General features: G+C 38.0%; 1 protein-coding gene across 2 annotated transcripts in view; it reads right to left on the reverse strand.

Moving 5' to 3' along the window:
• ubr3 (ubiquitin protein ligase E3 component n-recognin 3) overlaps positions 1–20,728 on the reverse strand; it is a 153,953-nt gene that overhangs the window by 20,624 nt on the left and 112,601 nt on the right. For both annotated transcript variants that reach the window (XM_089132997.1, XM_089132996.1), the window contains exons 31-32: positions 10,727–10,832; positions 4,648–4,748 (exon numbers count right to left, since the gene is read on the reverse strand). In XM_089132997.1, coding sequence (XP_088989123.1) covers positions 4,648–4,748; positions 10,727–10,832 — 207 coding nt within the window. The remainder of the gene's footprint in view (positions 1–4,647; positions 4,749–10,726; positions 10,833–20,728) is intronic.

The raw sequence follows: 20,728 nt of genomic DNA on the forward strand, positions 1-20,728 counted from the left end.
ATGCGGTTCCCTTTTCATAGCCTACTCAACATAGATGAAATAATAAAAATAAGTAATGTAATATTATTAAAAACAAATGTGAAATGTTTATTTTGTTTTTTTGTTTTTTTTTAAACTTATATTTAAGCGTCACGCCGCTCCGCTTTGCTCACATGTTATGTAGCCTGTGTGTGTGTGCATGTGCTGGAGGGGTGCCCATCCCTTTTTTGAATATCGTTATCATATATTGATCATTTTTAATAATTCGTTTTTTTCATGCATATGTTGAAATTGGTATTAATAATTTGTTTTTTTCATGCATATGTTGAAATTGGTACTATTTGTTTGAGGTTTATTTCGATTTATAGCGTTTTGGAAAAAAATAAAATTAACTTTTAAAATTATCATTAACAATATTGTTGTTTGATTTAATAATTATTGTTCAAAATGTTCAGACTGAACCAATAAAACATTTAAACAGGATAATTTGAATATTCACAAAATGTGTGGGTCTAGGTAAAAAATGTAGTTTTCCTGAAAACTATTGAAATGGATTTATAGCGTTTTGGAAAAGAGCTCTTCAAATGTTTGTGGTCATACTGTGCATTATTCATCTAAATATAATGACTTAATTACGATTATGACGAAAGAAAAACATTATTTCACTCATATTTCATGAGATTACGACTGTTGCAGATTCTAGGTAAATATTTCATTACTTAAAAAGGTTAGTTCACCCAAAAATATAATTGCCATTTTATTAAATATCTTCATGTGTTCCAAAGATGAACAAAATTTTAACTGGTTTGGAACGACATGAGGTTGAGTAATTGATTTTTTTTTTTCTAAAAAAGTATCCCATTAAAGCCTTCCCTGGGAATTGAACCAATGACCTTGCTGTTGCCTTGCTCTACAGTTCAACAGGAACAATAATGTAATTTATTTATACAAATGTTCAAATTATTTGTGTAACTTTAAGAACCAAATGTTTTTAACCCACACCACAATATTGGGTTAACAAATTTACCTGAAAAGTGGTTTTAATCTTGTGTTATCTTAGCCACTGTTAATGAAACTGCTTCATAAAAAAACAGCATATTTAACATGGCGAGTCAATATGAAGAATATTGACGTGTTCTTTAGGTGAGTGTATAAACATTCATTAACTCATACATCAGTTGTGGTAAACAGAAGTAAAAGCTTGTTTACTTGAGGTGCGAGAACCAATTGAGGTTAGAGACCTTGAGACAATGGGCTATGTGCACAACCGTAGTTTCGAACTTCCGCTTTTGTCAGAAGTTGGCGTATCAGTTTCCGGTCTACGACTGGTCATCCGCATCCACTAATAAACAAAGAAGATGAGTGCTGCTGTTGTACGAAAATAAGAGTTCTTAAACACATCTAAGTTTCTTAGAACTGTAGTGGATCTAACGTCCGTTTCACACCCGTTTGCAGTGTGTGTTGCGGTGCAGGAGCGTGCTGTTAGTGCGTTCACATGATGCGTTTGCACTTTGCACAGTGAATTGATCCGCGGCTGTACAACAAACACATATTTGTATTATTTTTTGCGCGTCGATCAAAATGTCTATTTTGTGCAGCCACTGCGCACGAAGGTTGGTGTTTATCAGGAAGCAGTAGAAACTCAAATGGCTGTTAGCGACATGAAGCAGAGCAAAGTGCCGCACAGCAGTCTCCTAACGCACCATGTAAACAGGTTGGGGCTTTCACTTTTCACTGATAACAGCAGCACAGCGATCGTTTCCACACCGAATCTATTTCTGCTGTGCTGCAAACGCTGGTGGTCAAAATGATAAAGATTGACCTGAAATGTAGTAATTTCACCATACATGCGTTTAATTAAATAAAATGTAGTAATCTCACCATAAATGCACATTTAATCAAGGAAAACTACAATTTACTTCAACCAGGCGACAAAATGAACTCGTCTCGATCGTGGAGGTGGAAAAATACGTTTTGTGACATGCAAGATCTATTGTTTTGAAATTAAGATGCAAAAGAAAAGGCAAGTCGGCTGCTTTTGTCAATTTCAAGTTTTAATTGAAATTATTTGCGATTTTAATATAGGAAATATTTGACCACTTGCTTGAGCAACTTGTAATGCATGGAGTAACTTACATTGTTTAAATTGTGTTTAAACGTGCATACTAAGAATCGCAATGCTGACACAACTTTTTGTTTTTAAAAATAAGTTGCAGCATAACTTCTGGACTTTAAATAAAAATATAAGTATGTGTTTGTTATACAGCCGCGGATCAGTTATTTGCTGTGCAAACGCATCATAATAGCCTATGTGAACGCACTAACAGCACGCTCCTGCACCGCAACACACACTGCAAACGGGTGTGAAACGGACGTTAGATCCACTACAGTTCGAAGAAACTTAGATGTGTTTAAGAACTCTTTTTTTTTCCGTACAACAGCAGCACTCATCTTCTTTGTTTATTAGTGGATGCGGATGACCAGTCGTAGACCGGAAACTGATACGCCAACTTCTGACAAAAGCGGAAGTTCGAAACTACGGTTGTGCACATAGCCTATAGGACAATTTAAACTGGTCTGGACTTCTGTTCCTCACAAATGCATAGCTGTCAACCCTCCCGTTTTTTCCCGCTGTCTTCCCGTTTTAGTATTTTCCCGTAAAATATCCCGTATTTTTACTCTGATTGTGTGAGACGTACGAGCTCGGACAGATTCGGCTTGAAGTCGTTTATCCTCGGATGCGGCGGCACGCGCGCTGGCCAGAGACACACTGGCTGCGTGGCGTGTCCGTTTTTATTTCGGCTCCCATGTTAACTATGAGATTAGAGCTTTCACACTGCCTGCGTGACACGCGGCAGTGTGAAAGGATAAACGACTTCAAGCCGAATCTGTCCGAGCTCGTACGTCTCACACAATCAGAGTAAAAATACGGGATATTTTACGGGAAAATACTAAAACGGGAAGACAGCGGGAAAAGAGCAAAAATCCAGAAAACGCGTGCACGCTAGAAATAGAACTGACGCCTATATTTCACGCGACACGCAAGCGTGTTGAAAGCGTTTCCAGGCAAAAAAAAAAATTAAAAAAAATAGGACACGATGTTTATATGCCATTTTGTACTCGAATAGCCTACATTTTACATTTTGATGTTTGAAAGTCAAGGTTTTTACGTAAATTCAGATATCAAATGTAATTTAAACAAATAATAATTATAATAATCGATTTTCAAATATTGCCATTAGTTTTGCCTATAGGCTATATATAATTTACTGTCATATAACATATGAATAAAATATATATATACAGTATATATATATATATTTTTTTATTTGTTTCTTATGCTCTTAACAATGTGATTACACGAAGAAGAAAAAAAAAACTTTTGAAAAAACGTTCTGGGCCTCAGGAGGATATAAAGTTAGGAATAGGCTACAATAACAACAGAGTGTGTGTTCTGAGTGACGGTCCACCACCAGGCTAAATATAGGCTCTTTAAAGCTACACAAAATGTGTAAATGTAATTGAAATAAACAGACAGCCCACTTCCCTATTTTGCGGATTTTGGAAGATGTGTGATAACAGTTGAAATTGTCGTAAAGGCAAGAGCAACACACGACACCACAAATCCAAATGTAGATTTTTTTTTTCTTTAAATGACACACTAGTTTCTAGGCTAGTTATAAACTCTTTAGACTTTTAAGGATTAGTGTCTTATTTTTTAAAGTTTGTGGGTAAGAATCGTGTAAAAAAAAAAAAATCCCTTATTTTGGGGATGAATTCCGGGAAAACTCCCTTATTTTTCAATGTTCAATGTTGACAGCTATGTAAATGATATTCATACACTAACTACAGCAGTCAGCATATTTGTTAAGTCTACGGATAAAAGTGGGGCAATAACTACACTATCATTCCATCAACTCTGGTCCCCCCAAACTGTAAAAATGTCAAAGTAAAAGTTTAAGGTTGCATCCTTCAATAAAAGCATCTGTTCCAATAACAACATGCACGGAGAGACACCCACTCAAACAGCTCTACAGACAGCAGAGCTTTCAAGAGAATCATGGGGCTTTTGTTAAGACACAAAAATCAATCATGTGACTGTGTACAGAAAAAGGAGAGGGTTTTTTGGAGAGGGTAATTAGCCCTTGTGTCCGTGTAGCAGGTGTTAAAACCGGTTGTGAGATGAAAAGCCACACACACACAGACAATGACACTCCATTAACATCCTCACCAGTGACAGACACCACACACTATTCTCGAACACATGCACAGCCCGTTTCTGTTCTAATACGAGCTTTATTGTCTCGCGTCTTCAGACTGATGGACCCGAATCGATCCTCTGCTCACAATGACAAAACACATGGTGCTTATTTGAGTCAATCAATAATTAGTGATTAACCAAGACAGTCCTGGCCCATCTAAAGACTAAAGCCACATGTGAAGGGTTGGGTGTGTGAGGGGAAAGAGGAAAGTGCAGGACATCTACTGTAGCAGAAAGCATCATGGTAAATCACTCATGAGACTGTGTTTTTGATTGAACATTTTCCTTTTTAAACAACATTTTTTATCATGAACTAATAATCTGTCAGGGTTATTTGATAAATTGGTAATTAAGAATTCTTTCGCCATCATTTACTGTGTGGTATAAACATGAACAGTGTGTGTTACCTTTGCGTAAAGGCTGAGGCATGGTGAGGATGAAGATGATGAGGAGGGACGGGACATCTCTGAAGAGCATGGGCACCTCTGGACGTTCATCGTTACAGAGCCTACACACAAAACACAGTATCATAAAACAGTACAACACTAAACACTGTAGAGAGAAACACAAAACACCAAATATACACAGCATCTCAACTACAGACTTGCACAACAGAACAACTTCAATTATTATGGACCAATCCTTTCAATACAATTGTACTTTAAACGTACAGTAGGTGGGCAGGTTACATATAAAAACCCAAGACCGCAATTAAAATCTAAAAGAAAACAGAACGGCATATATTTATTTATTTACTTATATTTAAAACGCTTTGATTTGTGTGAGTGACGTCCATTAGAGCAGAAACCTGAACCGAGCTTTTGTGCATATTGGCCCTAAATGGTGTTTGGACACGACTGAAAAAACTCAAATAATTAACTCAACAGGCATGTGATTGGCTAAGGACAAAAAAGCAGGAAAATGTACCGAGCCCACCCCCCCCCCCCCCCTTTTTTTAAAGCTACTATTACATGTACCGAGCCCCCTTCTTATTAAAGCTACTATTACAGTTCTCAGTCAAGAGCAGTGAGTGATTTCCTCTGTGTTTTGTTGTTTAATTAACATTAAATAGATAGTTCTCCCCAAAAAAATAATTTTCATCATTTACTCTCTCAAGTTGTTTTAAACCTGAAAAAGTTTCTTTCTTCTGTTTAAGTTACTTAAGTTATTTGGAAGAATGTCGGTAACCAAACAGTTGATGTACCCAAGTGATTTCCATAGTAAATGTTTCCCTATGGAAGTCAATGGGGACCAGCAACTGTCTGGTTACCCACATTCTTCAAAATATCTTCTTTTTTGTTCAGCACAAGAAATAAATTAATACAGGTTTGGAACAACATTACAGTGAATAAATAATGACAGAATTTTTATTTTGGGGTCAACTATCCCTTTAAGAACAAGCGGCTGCATTTTTTTTATTAGGGCTACTGTCACTTTAAGACCTGTACGCGACAAGCAGATTTCTCTCAATTTTCTCGGTTTGCTTTGAATTTAGACATAACCAAATGTTCTTATGTAAACCTTGTGTGTATTTGAGAGTATTAGCGAAATAATACTCGAAAGATAACTTAGTCCAGCAACCAGGCGCTGTTAGACAAGCTTTTAGTACATGTGCACGTCGGGTGTTCGCGCTCAGAACAGCGCATCAGCAGTGAATGACATGTTTAACCGGCAAGGCTTTAAAGCACATGCAAATTAACTTTTGTGAACTCGCTGAACTGATGTAGCCGTTCCTCTATGGAGTCTTTTGCAGAACATTTTTTTTATTTGCAAAACATATATTTTTTTTGCGAAACATTGTTTTATTTTGCAGATATATATGGCCCTACTTTGACTCCATATTCCTCTGCGTTAATATTGCGAGTATTTGTCGCGTTGTACACTAATGCTGTTGAGACAGAGGTGTCAGGACTGCAACTGACAGAATGCATGATATAGCTGCTATATTTCTACAAAAGCAGTCAGCAGCTTGCTTGGAGCAAGGATCATAGCGCAAATTTGAAATATATCGATATATCGCCCAGCCCTGGTGACCTAACTGTGATGTCAACTAACAACGATACCAGCGCGAGAGCGACTAGAGATACGAAATTGAGCAGGTGAACAAGCTGAACCAATTAGACATTTTCTGGCTGAACGCAAATACGTCCTTGTTGATACTTTGAAAGGAACTTTCTGTACGCACGTCAGCCAGTTATGGGTTATGTCCATATTCTCTCCTTTTCACTCCGGCTGCCGACACACCCGTTTTTTTTTTTTTTTTTTTTTTTTTTTACAGATCTGCATGATTCACGTAGGTCACATTTTCAGGTCGGAAAATCCGGAATTCCGGATTAATCCGGAAAAATCACATCCCTGACTCAAACACACACGCACACACAATGACATTCGATGACTTTACTGTCCAAACACTACTCTCAGATAATCTTTTTTCTGTTTGACGAGTGATTCAGGCAGGCAGAAACAGGGACAGCAGTGGTTTTATTCTAATTGCTGTATTAATAGGTCAGCGAATGTGCCCGAGGGTTCTAGTGACAGAGTTTTCCTTCAAAAGGCCCAAACAAGGCATTTATAAATACATCTGCCTCCCCTCGGAGCCGGAGTCCAGCCCGGCTAACGGTCCTAAGAGACGTGCGGGCGAAAACACTGTGTTACCGCCCGAACGCAGGAGAAATGAGGCCACTTAGCCAGCCCGAGAGTGTTAAGTGCCTTTTAAACAGGAGACCTCCACACACTCATAAACTCTCGAAATAAACCACAGCACTCAAGACACGCAGCAGTTATTGGTATCTATGGAAACCCCATTTGCTCTAATGTCTCTCTCTCTCTCTCTTTCAAAAAGATGCAGCAATAACACCATAAAAGCCAGAGAGTAACAATAATTCTTTTACCAAATTTTGTCATGTTCTTTTTATTTTATTTTAAATAAAATGCCATTTATAGGAGCAAACCTTGTGTGTATGTGTACTGTTATCAATATTCAGTCAAGTTTGAGTCTTTTTGACTGATCAGATGGAATAATCATTTGTTTGTGAATCAGACTTCACTGGTCTCACTGGGTTTTTTTTTGTGTGCAAAACTTCGGCCACGTCCACACGAAGCCGGTGTTTTCCCTATCCGATTTTTTTCCCCCTCGTTCTAAAAAAAACCCCGTAAACACGGCGTCGTCACAAGAAATATCTGCGTACACACGAAACCACTGAAACCGACTGAAAACGGTGTAGTATATATGCCAGACCAGTATGGGGCGCAGTAATTCTGCCACAGAGTAGAGCCAGACCGATATATCGGCAGGCCGATATTATCGGCCGATATTAGACATTTTCCAAACTATCGGTATCGGCAGTTATAATGGCAGATAAATGAATATTTCAAAAATAAAATGAAAACGGACGAAACACGCTTGAACCATGTCATGAGTGTTGGAGTTGTATAGTTTGTCCACCAGAGGGCACTCTACACCGTCCCTGTTGGCAACACTCGTTAAGTTGGTCACGACACATACATTGCTTGAATAACAATTAAATCTCTTCTAGGCCTGTTATATTGAAAATGTATGTTTTCCAATTTGCAGTATGACGTTATCCATTGTTAAATTATGACTCATCATAGACTAGCTAACCACAAAGCTAGCTAATGCCACTATCATCAGTCTGTTTTGTTGTGACAATAAAAGAAACAAGTTTCTTTTTAAAATGCGTTAAAACTCATAAATAACTACAAATAACTAATGTTAGGGTTAATGTTAATGTTTTGTTGTGCGTTTCTGAAAAAACAAAAAAAAAACAAAAAAAAAAACGCACGATATATCTGATTTTAAAACCAACAAATATTTGTATTGGTATCGGCCTTCAAAATCCTTTAATCGGTCGGGCTCTACCACAGAGATACACTATACACGGAGAAGACGACTTTGAGCATGCGCGTAACCTTGCTCGCTGTATACGAACTAAGAAGAAGAAGACGAAGATGGCGTGCGACGCAGCCGACACGTGATGTGATGACATCGCTTTACAAAATATACGGATGAGCTGTACACACGAAACCGCAAGAGTGTCGTTTTCAGATTTATCCACTTTAGAACCCAATTTCAACAAATAGTGGTTTCACTCTCCCAAAACGCCGGATCCGCGTGGACGAAACACCAATACGATAAAAAATGTATACGTATACAGCGAAACACGTCTCCGTGTGGACGGGCCCTTAATGAATAACAATTATAAAAGTAGTGATTTTAGCTACTTCATTGATATGCGTGTAATTACTGTAATTCGGTAAAGAAAATCATGGACACCAAGTATTTAAATAAATAAATAATAAAATTCAGCGCAGTAAATGCTAATGTGATGTTTTGACAATTGTATTTTACAAATCTACACTAGTGTACACAAATCTGGTTTTGGACAAATACTTTTGTATTTGTAATTTGTAATGTTTTTTTATGATATATAATAGGGCTGTCAGTTAAACACGTTATTAACGGCGGTAACGCAACCCTATTTTTTTTAATCGCGCGATAAACCATCTTTTTGTCCTAGCAAACTTTGTAGTTTTTTTCACAAGCTTTTGCAACAGGACGCGGCACGCTGCTCTATGAAACGCATTAATTTCAATGGCTTGCACCACTCGAGGACGTTTCGTTGCTTCGTCGTCCAAAGCGCAAGCGGAGACCGGTGTTCTGTCGATTTTTGCTGCCTTGTCGAAAAATGCTACCGTAGCGCGAATTGATCACAGAATGCCGATTAAAGTCGTATGAAATACAATTCTAATACAATTCTAAGTTATGAGTAGCTACTGTATACTGTAGACGACTGTTTTTATTTTTAAAACGGTGTGAAAAGTAAAAATTATCATAAAATATTCATCTTTGACTTGTCAAAGTACACCTTTCCTCATAGTAACTGAAAATTTCAGTTATTCCTTTTCAGCTGTCTGACCGTACAAATATATGGTAGTAAGCATTTTTAAAGGGAAATTATACATTATAACAGGAAAATGTACCTTTTGTAAAAAAAAAAAAAAAAAAAAAAATGTGAGTCTGCACATGCGCATAACCGGTAAGTAGGAAATCTCGATGGGTAGCATGAATTGTCAGAACACCGGAAACAAAACGACAGGCACGCCGCACACACTTGTTTGGGCTTGCGAACCGGCCAAATAATTGGTTAACGTTACGTTTTGAGTGGAGGACGAGCGCGAGACGCCGAAACGGATGCCAATAAGATTCTGAATGGAAAGTTTAATTTGAAAAAGTTGTCAAATGATTCTATTGACAAGACCAAAGTGATCTGCGCGTTTTGTCGTTGTGTACTGAGCTATCATCATCGCCGCACGTCCAGTCTGAAATACCGCTTGATGATGGCCAAGCGCGCGCGCACACACACACACACACACACACACACAAACACAGCTGATGCGAATTCTCCACCCCCTAGTCAATATCAGGACCTCGTCAGTATTTCTTTCACCCTTTTATTGATGAACAGTGTTACATTGTGTGATAAAATATTTGCTCCAAGTGAGAATGTTAGTGTGAATTTGAACACAGTATATGTCAATGTTGTTTTCAATAAAAAAAAAAAAACATTTGCACAAAGCAAGCCGATCCATTTTTCCATGTTGATAAGAGCATTAAAATGAGAAAAAAAACAATAGGACCAAAAAAAAATAAAATAAATCAAGAGACATTTAGAATAGATAAATAGAATCGTGAGTTAACTACGACATGATTGCGATTAATCGCGATTAAATATTTTAATCGTTTGACGGCACTAATATATAATAAAATGGAATTTATTCCTGTGATCAAAGTTGATTTTTCAGCATCAGTACTCCAGTCTTCAGTGTCACATGATCCTTTTAGAGATCATTCTAATATGATGATTTGATACTCAAAAAATACTTGATCCTTTTATCATCAATTAAAACATTACTGTCAACGTTGAAATGAATAGAACGACGTGAAGTTCACGAAAACGCCATTCATTTGAAATAGAAATGTTTTGTAACATTATACATGATTAATTTAATGCATCCTTACTGACTAACAGTCCGACATTTTGAACGGACGACTTATTTTACTGGCAATGCATCATGGGAGTAAGCGCTTTTGTCCAAATTCCATAATTACAGTAAATTCTCCGATTGCTGGATCTCTCTGTAGGATTATGGGTAGTGCAGTTCTGCAGTGTGAGTTCAGAAATGTAACATGATTTCATAAAACGGATTGATCTCTGATGAGGATCAGATCAGGAAATGCGTGTGAGGGCAAAACGTCCACACTTCTAGTCAAATAACATGACAACCGAGGCTTGTAAACCGAGATTAGGCTTATAAGGATGTTTTTGTTTGAATTGAGTGTTTTTTTTACATATTTCTGTGATGTGTGATGGGCTTGGATTAGGTCATAGAAAATAGCATTAAGTCTATGCAACATCCTCACTAATATAGTGAAACAAATGTGTGTGTGTGTGTGTGTATACTCACTCAGGGTCTCTGCTGTGCGTGGTCTGTGTGAGTCTGGTCCAGGGGTTGTACGCTGAATCTATACTGTAGAGACGCATGTGCATGGCCAGCACATGAAACAGCTGATCTGAAACAGACAGAACACACACACACATAAGTGTTCGAGTGTGTAACATGGTAAATGGAGTTTGCGTAAAGCCTCTAGGTGTGTGGGAGGAAGTGACAGACATCAGACCTCATGAAAACTTGTCATTTTTCACACAGATCAATGACTTTAACACATGCTGGACAGAACACGTGTTAAAGGCACTGAACCCACCAGACACTCTCTGCGACTTGACTTATCACAACACACACTCTGAGGAAGACTGACACACCCGCTGATGGGAACAACACACAAAACCATTCGTCCAAATGAGGTTTCAAGGATGATGACAAGGAGAAGAACAGCTTGTACCATTTCTGCAGCATTTATACTGCACCGTTTCTTAAAACTTGGGGTCTGTAAGCTTTAATTAACCATATATTTGATGAAATGTATTATTTATTTATTTATTTATTCGAAGCAATATAATTGATATTTAAAATAACTGTTTTCTATTGTTATTCCTGTGATCAAAGTCGTCTTCAGCGTCACATGATCCTTCAGAAATCATTCTAATATGATTTAGTGCTCAAAAAAAATGTATTTTTGTTATCAATGTTGAAAACAGATGTGCTGCTTAAAGGGATTGTTCCCTTTGAAATTATTTTTTTGATATGTTTTAGCTTACCTCAATGTGGGTGTCTTTGTTTCTGCGGAAGTTTCAATGTTGATATTTTTAGGTCAAACCGTTCTTGTCTGTCAGCCATATAATGGAGGTCTATGGTCACCACCTCAAAGAGCATGCACAGAGAAGTCCAAATTAAACAGTATTTATATCGTTTTTATATCGAGGTAAAAACGATATAAATACTGTTTAAAACTCATGTTTAATTTGGACTTCTCTGTGCATGCTCTTTGAGGTGGTGACCATAGACCTCCATTATATGGCTGACAGACAAGAACGGTTTGACCTAAAATATCAAAATATGAAAATACTGTGGAATCAAAGACACCTACATCTTGGATGCCCTTGAGGTAAACTAAAACATACCAAAAATGTATTTCAAAGTGAACTATCCCTTTAATATCTTCTTTGTGGAAACCGTGATACATTTTTTTTAATATGCTATAATTCTATTCCCAACAAGCGTAAGATGACTGAAGTCATGTGATTTAGACAGTAACATAATAAGGGACCTTTACACTATTTCATCCTTTAATTACTCATGTTTCTCTTGTGAATGCTACAAAAGGAGAAGTGTCATCTCTCTCAGACTCATTAAAACACCAGCAACATTCAAGAATCTGGCTTCACTACAGACTCACGAGAGAGCAATAGCACCACCTACAGGCGACCACTAACTTATCAGCTCACCATCTAAATTAACACTATTGGGAGTGCTAACATGCTAACACATTTTCAGGCTAGTTCATCCAACAGTAAAAACATCATAAATGACTCCTAAACAAAGACAGGGTCCTTGCCGTCTCCTTCCCTAATGTCTCAGACAACTAGCAATACATTTATGTGTTAAAAATCTGTTTGCATTTTGTACTATTGCAAAAATGTTTGTGAATGCCCTCGAAATCTGAGAGATCTTCAGATATTTATTCCGTTCCTCCATCCTCGTTTCTACACATTTCCCAATCACTGAAACTGAGATCGCTCTATTGCTCGTTCACATCGGCATCCGATTCCTCACACACACTCTCCGGCTCCATATTGATCTTGTGTCTCCACACACACACCTCTGATTATTATAGTGTGCCCTCTTCGCACGCCAGTCACACACAGACACGAAACACGAACGAGATGTTCAACTGGCAAAAGTGAATTACCTCCAATCTACACGAACATGCAGAGAAACATTTTACATCAAATGACACTCAAATTCTCCAAAACACAACCCAGAATCCCTCTGTTCTATTCCACTGCAAGACCTAACAAGCCGCTTTCATCTGAACAAATCAACTTTTAGACTTTCTCATGTAAATTGTTCAGTAATCTGTACAGTTCCGTGGACATTTTTGGACTTTCCTTTTTATACCATGGTGTGTCTGAATACTTGATTCTGATTGGCTGGTAAGTGTGCGTTCAAACTGCTTATCCCAAGGCTCTGTGGAATACTTGATTCTGATTGGCCAATTGCACCATTCAGAGGTCTGTTATTCCCTGAAAAAAGCACACGCTGAATACAGATAACACACAGGCTCATCTGGGTTACTGGAATGGATTTTTGATGTTGGGTGAGCTAATGAAATATTAAAACAAAACCTCATTTTATTCAGTGATGTAATAATCTTATCGTGTAATATGTGTTATGACAGTACTGTATCCGGCTGGATGTACATGATCCCTTACGTAATGCACAGGTAGTGTTCTATATTAAAGGGGTGATGAACTGAGAAATCAAATTTTGCTTGAGCTTTTGACATCTACGAGGTCGTCATATTATAAGAATATCCTGTAAGTCTCAGAACTGAAAACGTCCTTGTTAGTCCAATAAAAGCTTTTATTGACACCAGGCTCGGCAAAGTGGGGACCTATGACGTCAAAGAGGATAAAACACCACCCCCGCAAAAGAAGATCAACGCCTACTTCAACATGGCCGGTTAAGCCCCGCCCACCGATTCGCGCATTACACGCATAGCTAAATAACATAGATGCCTACCTCGTGATGACAAACCGGATCGAGCTACTGAGCGATAAATATTGTGCAGTGCCTGTTTGTGGAAGAAGCTTCTTCTGGATCCCAATAGAAATGTTTAAACTTTATTTTTAATGACGTTCCAGTTGATGAGGTAAAACATTGTCCGTCTGTTCGTCTCATTTCACTGAGGATTGTTTTGTAAACGAGACTGGATTTGAAGACCGATTAAGAGTAAAGAACGTGCTGTGCCGTCTATATTGGATCCGACAGGAATTGTGCAACACACGGGCTCTGGGTCGAACATGTATGGGCGAATCATTCCGGTTGCCATTTTACAACATTGGATGTTCTGTGAGTCGAAACTCATTATAATATGCAAAACTGTTATCCACTCACAGCAGTGGGCGTTTACTTCCAAGTCTTCAGTGCGAGACGCCCATAAAAACCGAGCGTTTTTCATCTAGGCTCAAAACTAGGGTACAAAATAGCCTATTACTTATTAGGGCCCAAGCCCTGAAAGGGCGAAGGCCCTATTGTTTTCCTTAGGATTATTATTATTAGGGCCCAAGCCCTGAAAGGGCGAAGGCCCTATTGTTTTCCTTAGGATTATTCTTTTCTATTATTATTAGGGCCCAAGCCCTGAAAGGGCGAAGGCCCTATTGTTTTCCTTAGGATTATTATTATTATTAGGGCCCAAGCCCTGAAAGGGCGAAGGCCCTATTGTTTTCCTAAGGATTATTTATTATTATTATTTTGTAACCTTTTGGGCATTTTTGGGGCCCTTAACGTGCTCGAAAACTCTTGAAACTTTGCACATGGGTCAGAACCCGCGGCCATCAGAGCCGGGCTGAAGCTGGTACCCGGGCGTGGCAGGGCGGCTCGTCAGCGCCCCCTGGAACGGGGTACGAACACTTGGTCCATAACTCAAACACGTTTGTATGTAATAATATGAAACTCTGTGCACATGTTGATCTCATAGTTTCATCTATACCTCGCGCTTTTACTTTTTACCCCAGCCCAACAGGAAGTCGGCTATTTAGGGTTGTTCGTAAAACACTCGCAATGGAATTTTTAATACTCCTCCTAGAGCTTTGATCCAAATTCGACGAAACTCGGTCAGCGTGAAGTCAAGACATTGAGGATGAAAGTTTGCGAGGGGATTTTTGATATCTCGAACGGTTTGACCGTGGCGAGGAAACAAAATCATGGCGAGAAACGTGAAACAGGAAGTGTATCATAACTTCAGCACACATCAACCGATCTTGATGAAACTTCAGCAGTGTGTTCGCTGTAAGAGGACGATCACATGGATGTGACTATTGTGAGTCAAAGTTATAGCGCCACCAACTGGCAGCAGGAAGTGTGTCATTTTCAAAATGCTTTGAAATCACCCTCTAATTTTAACTCGATTTGCTTCAAACTTCATCTGTATAATGCAAATACATGGCAGATGAAGACCTGTAAATGGATTCTTGATATCTTTGAAACTGTTGCCGTGGCAACGCATCAAACTTTACCATTCTTTTAGGATGCTTTTGAGACCCTTAGCATGCTTCAAATTGCATGAAACTCGACAGACACATCACATTTATTAGCCAGTAGACATGTGCAACGTTTCAGAAACGGGCGTGGTGAGGGCTCAGTAGCGCCACCTTTTGACAAAAGTGGGGTTGTTAGTTTTATCTACAGTTACAAAAATCAGTATGTATATTGTACTCCTCGAGCCGGACAACTCTCTAATTGACACTCATTAGCTAGGACCCACAGAAAGTCAGATATGTTTGTTTGAATGTGGTCTTGCTTAATCTGAGCATGCTGTCTTTGCCTGTCTGTGTATGTGTGTGCGTTTGTAGGGGGAGGGGTCTTAACCATTTCACTCCTGTGTGTATGGCCTGCATAAAAAATAAATGCCTTAAGCCTGGTATTTTTTTAAATAAGTTTTTTATTTTTTATAAGTAAAGGCATATAACCAGTTTAATTGTAGTGCATTAATAGTTTTATATAATTAGTTTATTAATTAAATTAACTTGGTCCATAAACTTGATCTGAAAATTTGGTCCATAAATCAAACACACTTGCATGTAATAATATGACTTGAGTGTTAATCACATCATGTTTTCAGTTTGAATATAAAATATATAAATTATGTAAAAAAAAATAAAGTTGATCCAGCTGGAGCGCAGGCTGAGAATAGCGCTGTCATGACTGGATCAGAGATCATCAGTCATGCCTTCTCATACCTTACGCGCACACCACGCCCACTTACATCAGATCACATCAACATGTCAGCCGGAGGGATAACGAGGGTCGTCGTCGCTTTTGGATTCAAGAATTTCTTACAACAAGATGGCAAAAGAACAGCGCTTTGCAAGACATGCAACGTTGAGATCGCGGACAGTCAGATGACAACCTCCAATTTCGTCCGTCATTTGAAGAGCCATTCTGCCCGTAAGTGCTTGTCAATTTGTTAATGTTATCTGGTTAGCTCGTTCGTAGTTAGCTAGCTAATGTAAGTTAAAGGAGAACTCCGGCGCAAAATTACACATTTGTTACCTAGTCAACCGTTATCTGAGATTTGTTTTCATGACTGCCGAATGCAAATAGTTTTATCTATAAAAAACAGTTTAGCCTATAAGTGACGTCCGACATTCTGCATATTGTGTTATTTTGTTAAGCCCCACTAAAGGCATAAAAAACTGTAAAGCACAATCAAGTTTTCACACTATATTCCAAGACTTCTAAAGTCATTCAATAGCTTAATGTGTGGTAAAATTAATATTTTAGTCTCTAAGTTTTTTCAAACCTATGCAATTATATAACGCAAAATGCCGCGATTTTATATGAAATAAACAAAGTAGGGCTATTAGCGCAGCATCTCTTCTTTTTTGTCATCCTTTGACTAGTGTTACAAGATCCCCCTCTTATTGGTTCAAATGCCTTTTCGCATTTTGCACGACAAGAAGTGAAAAGCTGCCTGTGAGTGCCCTAGATTAGAATAGATGAGACTCGCATAATGCGCATGCACTGACCGTGTGCCAGCCCAGAATAAACAGTTCTCTTTCGAGCTTGAACGAACAATAGCACACACAATTATGCCAAAATGTGGTTTTGTCTAGTATCTTCATAACATAAGAAAAGTCTGGATGAAAAGAGTTGTGCTATGAGGCGCGTGTGAGATCCGCGTCTCGGCAACGGGTTCTCTTAAAGGGCCAGCAGCGAATAAAGCGTTCTTTCAGTAAAGTTAAAAGAACAAAGGGAAATTAGAAAATTACTCACTGATCTTGAGTAAAGAACTTTTGTAGCTTTAATAAGGATTATTATATATATAATTTATGATTCAGGCAGCGCAGACTGTTTGATAACTTTATTCAATTTCTGTACCTGTTAAGACAGGAAGGGCACAGGTAAATATGTTTTTTATTATGGGTTTATGTGGGGATTGTTTGAAGTTCACTTAATTTAAAAGCTGTTATATATTTTTTTTAAGCCTAATAATTTTTTAAAAAGTTGATGGCTTTCAATTGATGGAATCACTGTAATGTTGGTTTGGTTGATGGTTTATTGATCATTATAGGTGTTATCAATCATTTATTGTTGTTGTTGTTTTTAGTTTGAGTTGAGAAATAAACATTAATCTGTTTGTGCATTTTACTTTAGAACCAAGCAAGTTGGACTCATGAAACCATTTTATTATATCGGAGTCGCAAATCGCAATTGCAATATTGGCTCAATAATGGCAATATGACATTTTCCCAAATCGTGCAGCCCTACTAAGCATAGATTATAGATACCATCCCTTCGCTATGTTCTTTTCAATGTGAAGCGTTGCGTGCTGTGACTTGGTGTTGCTTCAAGTGCATCATTCTGCACACGGGATGCGCATGATTGCTTATAATACTTTGGGGAGACAAGGGGGCGTGGCCTAAGGGAATATCACTCGTGATGTTAAGTGATGTTACCCCGCCATCGCTGATACAACCTTTAGCAGTCATGTTTTTGCTTCTTGAGAGAGAGAGAAAGTGTGTGTGTGTGAGCAGTGGCGGTTCTAGGCGGGGGCCTGGGGGGGCCAGTGCCCCTGCGACAACAAGCTTGGACCCCCTTGTGGCCCCCCTAAATGTGGAGTCAGTGTGAAATATTTTTTTTATAGTGTGTCACGCATTGAGCATGACAGTCACTCGTTTCAGTCTTTTGTCTCACACTCCCGTCACACATTGTATTTCTCATGCGGAAAAACTATTAATAATATATTTAATATACGCAATTTCTCTGGCCGCGCCGCTCTCACGTGAGAATCAAGCGCGTCTCGCCTGGAGTTCAGCAGTCGACCCTGCTACGCATCAGCCAATCAAAAAAAGAGAAGTGCTACTTAATAGCCAATCAGAAAAGGGCACTATTGTATCTGGGTAAAATTTAACGCAACAACCAATGAAAAAAAGCATATCCTGGAATTGTTCATATGATTCTGTTACAACATCTTCCGAAAGTTTCTTCACCCGTCCCACAGATGAAACTAATCACTGGAGCTCCGAACATCACTTGGAGCACGGAGTAAGTCATGATCTCCTGTTTTAATGTTACAACAAATTCACAACTTGTTTGACAAAAACTATGACAACTTGACTGATGTAAGATGAATCTTTCCCGTAGCGTAAGCTAGCTTACGCAATGCTCGTTCCCTCATCTAGAGAGAACCGAGGTTACGTTAGGTAATCGATTCGTTTCCCATTTAATTAGTATCAGTCTGTAACTTAGACAACAGTTTTACAGCCTGTTCACTGACAACACCTGCTCAGAACAAGTAGTCTAGGCCTAGTCATCTTATTACACGAATCACGATGACTGACATATTGTCACATTATAAACATCTCTCTCTCCAAATAGGCGTAAAAATTTTATTAGCACTAGATAAATTAAAATGTAATGCATAGTCGATTTTAAAACATCTCTCTCTCCAAATAGGCTTAATAATTTTATTAGCACTAGATAAATTAAAGTGTATTGCATAGTCGATTTTATAGGTCACTTTTAAAATCATGTCATATTTTATAATTATATCCTGGCCAAGGATGCATTAATTATTGCTTCTGTCTTTCAAAGATGTCAGGAAAAAAAACAATTATAAAAAAGCTCATTCACCCTGAGAGGAAAGCCCCCTAAAAAGGCCAGTTTAGAGGATAATTTGCTGATCTTTTTGCAAAAAAAAAAAAAAAAAAAAAACCCACAAAAATCGTAGATTATTTTGTAAAAATTATATATATATATATATATATATATATATATATATATATATATATATATATATATACATACATACTGTATATTCAATGTAAAAAAATAAAATGGAAATTCAAATACACACTGATATATGTAATGCAAATGTAAAAATATAATGGAAATGCAAATTGTTGGATAATTATAAACATGGTATTTTGCTTATTTATGCATTCAGTGCAGTGCAGAAAATGATAAGGTCTAAATGTAACTGGCCCCTCTAACAGTACAACTGGCCCCAGCTTGGCCCCCCCAGTTGAAATGGTCTAGAACCGCCACTGTGTGTGTGAGAGAGAGAGAGAGAGAGAGAGAGAGAGAGAGAGAGAGAGAGAGAGAGAGAGAGAGAGAGAGAGAGAGAGAGAGAGAGAGAGAGAGAGAGAGAGAGAGAGAGAGAGAGAGAGAGAGAGAGAGAGAGAGAGAGAGAGAGAGAGAGAGTGTCTGTAGGATGTTAAGCTGTTATTTGTTTTATGGACTCAATGTTGAAAATTTAAAACATTTCAAACACACTGTTGGCAGAAGTGAAAAATAAATAATTTTATGAAGTTACAATTTTGTTTGATTCCATGGTGTATTTTACTGAACATGAGTATTTACAATGCAAATTATTGTAATTTACTGGCAAATACTTATCTTGTCTTTTCATTTTATTAAGATCAGATTATGCATGTAAAATTAAAATAATAAGGTGACTTGACTTGCACTTGACTTAACCTACTACAAGACTTGACTTGACTTGACATAGCCTGTGACTTGACTTGACTTGCCCCCCCCCCAAAAAAAAATACTTGGGACTTACTTGAGACTTGACGGTTAAGACTTGAGACTTACTTGAGACTTGCGTGACCTGCGCCCATCTCTGCTCTAAGTTTTAAGACAGTTCAAATGGAAGTTGGGAATTATGTGTTGTTTGAATAAATCTCCTAGAAATACATCAAATTACAACGCATGTGTTTACCAATCACCACCATACTCGGTGTGCATGAAGTCAAGACATTGAGGATGCTCAATTCCGGACGGATTTTTGATATCTCGAACGGTTTGGCCGTGGCGAGGAAAATAATTTTATGACTAAAAAAGGACACATAAAATGTGTTAACTTTGCTCGTTTTACCTACAGTTACAAAACATGCCACGTATATTGTTCTTGTCAAGCCGATCAACTTTCTAATTAACAGTAAGAAGCTCAGACCAAAAGAAAGTCAGATATTGCAGTTTGGATGTGTATCTTGTCTCTATCAGTGTCTGTGTGGGGAAGAGGGAGGGGGGGAGGGGGGGTTGCTGGTGTCTGCGTTTATGTGTGTGTGTGTGTGTGTGTGTGTGGCTGACTGTAGATTTTTTCTGCAAGTCCTTATCTTTTTGCATAACAATTTTGTATTTTTTTAAATGACAAAATATGCATATAACCCTAATCTTTTAAATGTATAGTTTGCTTTAAATAAAAGTAAGATAAATTGGTAAACTACAAATTGGTAATTGAAGCTGAATGAATTTAAAATTAATGTGCTATATTTCAATACATTTGCTTTCCTTAATATTGTAAAACACTAACCTCATTTATATGTGTGTGTGTGTGTGTGTTTGTATGTATATTTTGCAAAGCCCTCACTGATGCAAGCTCTTCTGCACACTTCTCTTCGACAGTCAATGCGGAGGTTAAAGTTTTTGCACGTCGTGCAGAATAACCCTCTTTACATATATATATATATATATATATATATATATATATATATATATACTTAAAAAAGCGGGGGTTAAGTTTTTGCACGTCGTGCAGAATAACACTAAAGGCACCATATATATACTTAAAAGTGGGGTTGTTAGTTTTATCTACAGTTACAAAAATCGGTATATACATTGTACTCCTCAAGCCGTACAACTTTCTAATACATAGTCATTAGCTCGGACCAAGAGGAAGTCAGATATTTTGGTCTGAATATGGTGAGCCTCTCTCTGAGCCTACGTCCCTGTATGGCAAGCACTTTTAACATTTAAAAGCTAAGTTTGCCTATCCGGAAT

The sequence above is a fragment of the Pimephales promelas genome, chromosome 7 (genome assembly GCF_988280905.1).
Source record: "Pimephales promelas chromosome 7, fPimPro1.hap1.1, whole genome shotgun sequence".
NCBI lineage: Eukaryota > Metazoa > Chordata > Actinopteri > Cypriniformes > Leuciscidae > Pimephales > Pimephales promelas.